At 31.8% G+C, this 3,631-nt stretch overlaps 1 protein-coding gene across 1 annotated transcript; it reads right to left on the bottom strand.

The window, feature by feature from the left end:
* Positions 1–416: 416 nt before the first annotated feature.
* On the bottom strand, positions 417–3,049 carry LOC106457637 (coagulogen-like). Its single transcript, XM_013917071.2, has 3 exons — positions 2,946–3,049; positions 1,825–1,962; positions 417–650 (listed from the first exon to the last, which is right to left on the bottom strand). The coding sequence occupies exons 1-3, from the start codon at positions 3,047–3,049 to the stop codon at positions 500–502; spliced, it is 393 nt and encodes a 130-aa protein (XP_013772525.1). The 3' UTR covers positions 417–499.
* Positions 3,050–3,631: the final 582 nt, after the last annotated feature.

Raw genomic sequence — 3,631 nt, 5'->3', positions numbered from 1 at the left:
TCCGCGCGGCAGCTCCATTTCTGTCATTCGGAACCTGAGACCGTTGTGCCATCTCCAGGAATGTGGATAGTCTATTACTAATTAATTGTTCAAGAATTTTGACAACACAACTGATCAGGCTGATTGGACGGTAACCATTCCGTTTATTGGCTGGCTTTTCTACTTTATGCCACTTAATAACGCCCCATGGCTGAAAGGTCGAGCGTGTTTGGTGGGACGAGGATTCTAACCCGCAATCCTCAGATTGCGAGTCAAACGCCCTAAACACCTGGCCACCGGGCCTTTAGGATTATGGATATTCACAGATGTGATCATTGCGACATAAAACGAAGAACCAATTGATTTCAAGTATTGAATTATTAAAACGAGGAATTTTTAGAAGTGAGATTTTAGAAAATAAAATAAAATCAATGAAATAGTTGATAACATGTTTATTGTAAAACTTTTAATCTTGCAAATAGGTAAACCTATTTAATCGAGTAAACAAAAAAGTCGACTTCTAGTGTCCGCAAGGGCATCCGCAGCATTGATAGAAATCTTCACAGTAGAAGGTCTGAGACTCCAGATTAAAGGACAGTAGACGAACAGTTTGTCTGTTTTGGGTACAAGTATCGCCTAATCCACATATTTGTGATCCATAGCCTCCAGAACTTAAAGAAGAAAAAAAACAACAAGTTTCAAACAAGAGTTTCAAAGTTGAAAACTTTACAACTTATTCTTCCATGCCTTTTTTGCGACTCTATAGAATTTTGAATAACATAGTTTCTTTCACTATGGATAACACACGCAAAACGATTGCTTAGGCATCGCATGCTTGAAATAATACTTGAAATTAAATCTCTTCATTATTTATGTTCTCTTAGAGAGGTGCAGTAAAAAATTATTTTTCACCCTTCACCATAGCAATTAAGCACCTAACTTGTGTGTGTGTTTTCTTATAGCAGGGCCATATCGGGCTATCTGTTGTGTCCACCAAGGGGAATCGAACCCATGACTTTAGCGCTGTAAGTCCAAAAACTTGCCGCTGTCCCACCGGGGGACTCCATGATAGTTACTCTGTTGCTAGGAAGTGCGCGCTTTTTAAAGGTTGGTAATATTTACATTATAAATAAAGTTAATATCAAGATTAAAAGAATCACGCTTACATGTTTATCGCTGAATTCAACTTATATAGTGTTTCATTTTTAGTAGTTGTACTCACTCACAAACATGTTTCTCAATTATATTTCTTCGCATAAATTGTATCCAAACAACTTGCGTTTGAAGGAGGGTAATCCTTCACACGGATGGTAATCCTTCACACTAAATTGTTCCAGTTTATTGTCATATTTTTCTTGTGTTGAAATGAATATTACCAGAATCTTATACTTTAGATATATTTAGTGTTATGGGCTCTAAGCACGCTTAAAGTCTTAAAGGTAATGGCGCAAACCTAATGAAGTGACTGAACAAATTCGATTTATAAATCCAATGTTTCGCACTTTACACTTTCTTGTATAACGATCAATTAATAAACGGGTAGCAAAGGGGCATATGAATTTTTTTCTAAATGAAAAAAAAAATCGGACTTCTGCTCGTGTTTTTAAAACCTTTAAGAACAACCTAACATATATATATATATATACACACATACATACATGCAAACATATACAGCGTATATTCATATATTGAAACTAAAGGAGAACTTTCCTTCATTTTTTGACTTGCTTTAACTTTATTTTAAGATTATATTAGTATTTTTGTCTATAGTAATTTGTTTTGGTTTTCACTTACTACATTCATACAACATAATACTTTACCATACAGTACGTAAACAAAACCTACCGACACTTGTATTGCCACAGACACTGAGTAAAGCCTGCAACCGGAGCCTGAACTATGATCCGCAGCTCCCGGTGAATATTATAAGCAAACTGTGGAGTACATTTTTTAACCTCCACGTCACACTCTTTACTTAGGAACCTAGATATTGAGGTACAAATTAAAAATAGGATTATTATATCTACAAAAATTTGAACTTCAGCATTTCGAATATGACCTGTTTCACAATCTAGATCTTACCAATTAAAATATGCAAATAAATAACTAAAACAAATGGAAAAATTAAACTCCAAAAACTTTTTTCATTCAAAAAAATGTCTAATTTTTGAAGTGTTTAAAAATCGCTGTTGTTTTAATTGTGATTTATTTTCATTTCTGCGCCTTGTACTCAACTTAATTACAATGCTCACTGAAGTAAGAGATAATATTACTGATATCTGTACAGACTCTAAGCAAATAAAGTAACTAACTACGTTCGTTTGGCATGACCAAATTAAAATATTATGCTTGTATCTTGTAGCCAGAACATTTATATATAGTTGAACAGGTCTTATTTCATTAATAACTTTTTAATTTGTGAAAAAAATATTGTTATAAATAGAAAATATTACTTAACTGTATAAATAAAGGTTAATACTTATCGTTCTGAAACACACACACCTAACATTACCATATAACATATCTGTTTTTGACTCTGTAAGCAATATTGCATGTTACAGTACCACTAAACACCTTCTTATGAATTCATCTCCTTTATAAGTTGAAGTTACTTTCAGTTTATTTTCGATTGCTCAGTACAGCTTTTATATAAGTCCAATTGAATTAAGAAATGCACTTTATAGAATTGGCATAACATAATGTATTGAATCAGAATGGCCATATAGTAGGATTTATATAATGATTGTTCAAAAAAATCATTTCATAGTATATATATATATATATGTATGTATATATACATTTTGTTTTAAGCTTAATGACAAGTTAATCTAATTTAATAACTGTTTATTGCAAGTAGATAAAAATATTAAAATATATATATAAAACATTAGCCTGCAAGTGCTGTATTATAGTAAAATACACACACACACACACAAAACGAAAAAACGTAATTATCGTGTACTTACGGAGGTAAGTAGGAGCAGCGATGAACGTCTGACCTGAAACGGAAAATTTTCGGTTCAAGAATATTAGAATATTTTTTACAAATACCGGCATCATGTTGGTACATTGAAGCTTTGTTGTTAATTTAAATCAACATTCTCATATTTGCGTTAAGCTAACTTTAAAGTAGAATAGGCAAACAAATTCGTTGGGCTTAAGATCATTCTTCCGTACGTATTGAAGGACTATTGCCCATTTATTTTTGAACTGCTTAACAGTTTGCTTAGTTGGCGTTTGATCCTTAGACACCTTTTGAGTTTGAATATAAACACAGTACGTTGATTTGAAATTTGTTAAGTTTATGACTGTATTCGAAATGAAGGAAAGGTTTAATTAAACTTAAATACACTAACTGGCCACTTTATTAAACCTTCCATGGTATTTATAAATCACCCTATTTATTTGCATATATAAAATTATAAACACAGTACGTTGATTTAAAATTTGTTAAGTTTATGACTGTATTCAAAATGAAGGAAAGGTTTAATTAAACTTAAATACACTAACTGGCCACTTTATTAAACCTTCCATGGTATTTATAAATCACCCTATTTATTTGCATATATAAAATTATAAACACAGGACGTTGATTTAAAATTTGGTAAGTTTATGACTGTATTCAAAATGAAGGAAAGGTTTAATTAAACTT

This window comes from Limulus polyphemus, unplaced genomic scaffold (genome assembly GCF_000517525.1).
Source record: "Limulus polyphemus unplaced genomic scaffold, Limulus_polyphemus-2.1.2 Scaffold354, whole genome shotgun sequence".
In the NCBI taxonomy this organism is placed as follows: Eukaryota; Metazoa; Arthropoda; class Merostomata; order Xiphosura; family Limulidae; genus Limulus; species Limulus polyphemus.
This window is presented reverse-complemented; position numbering and strand designations above follow the sequence as displayed.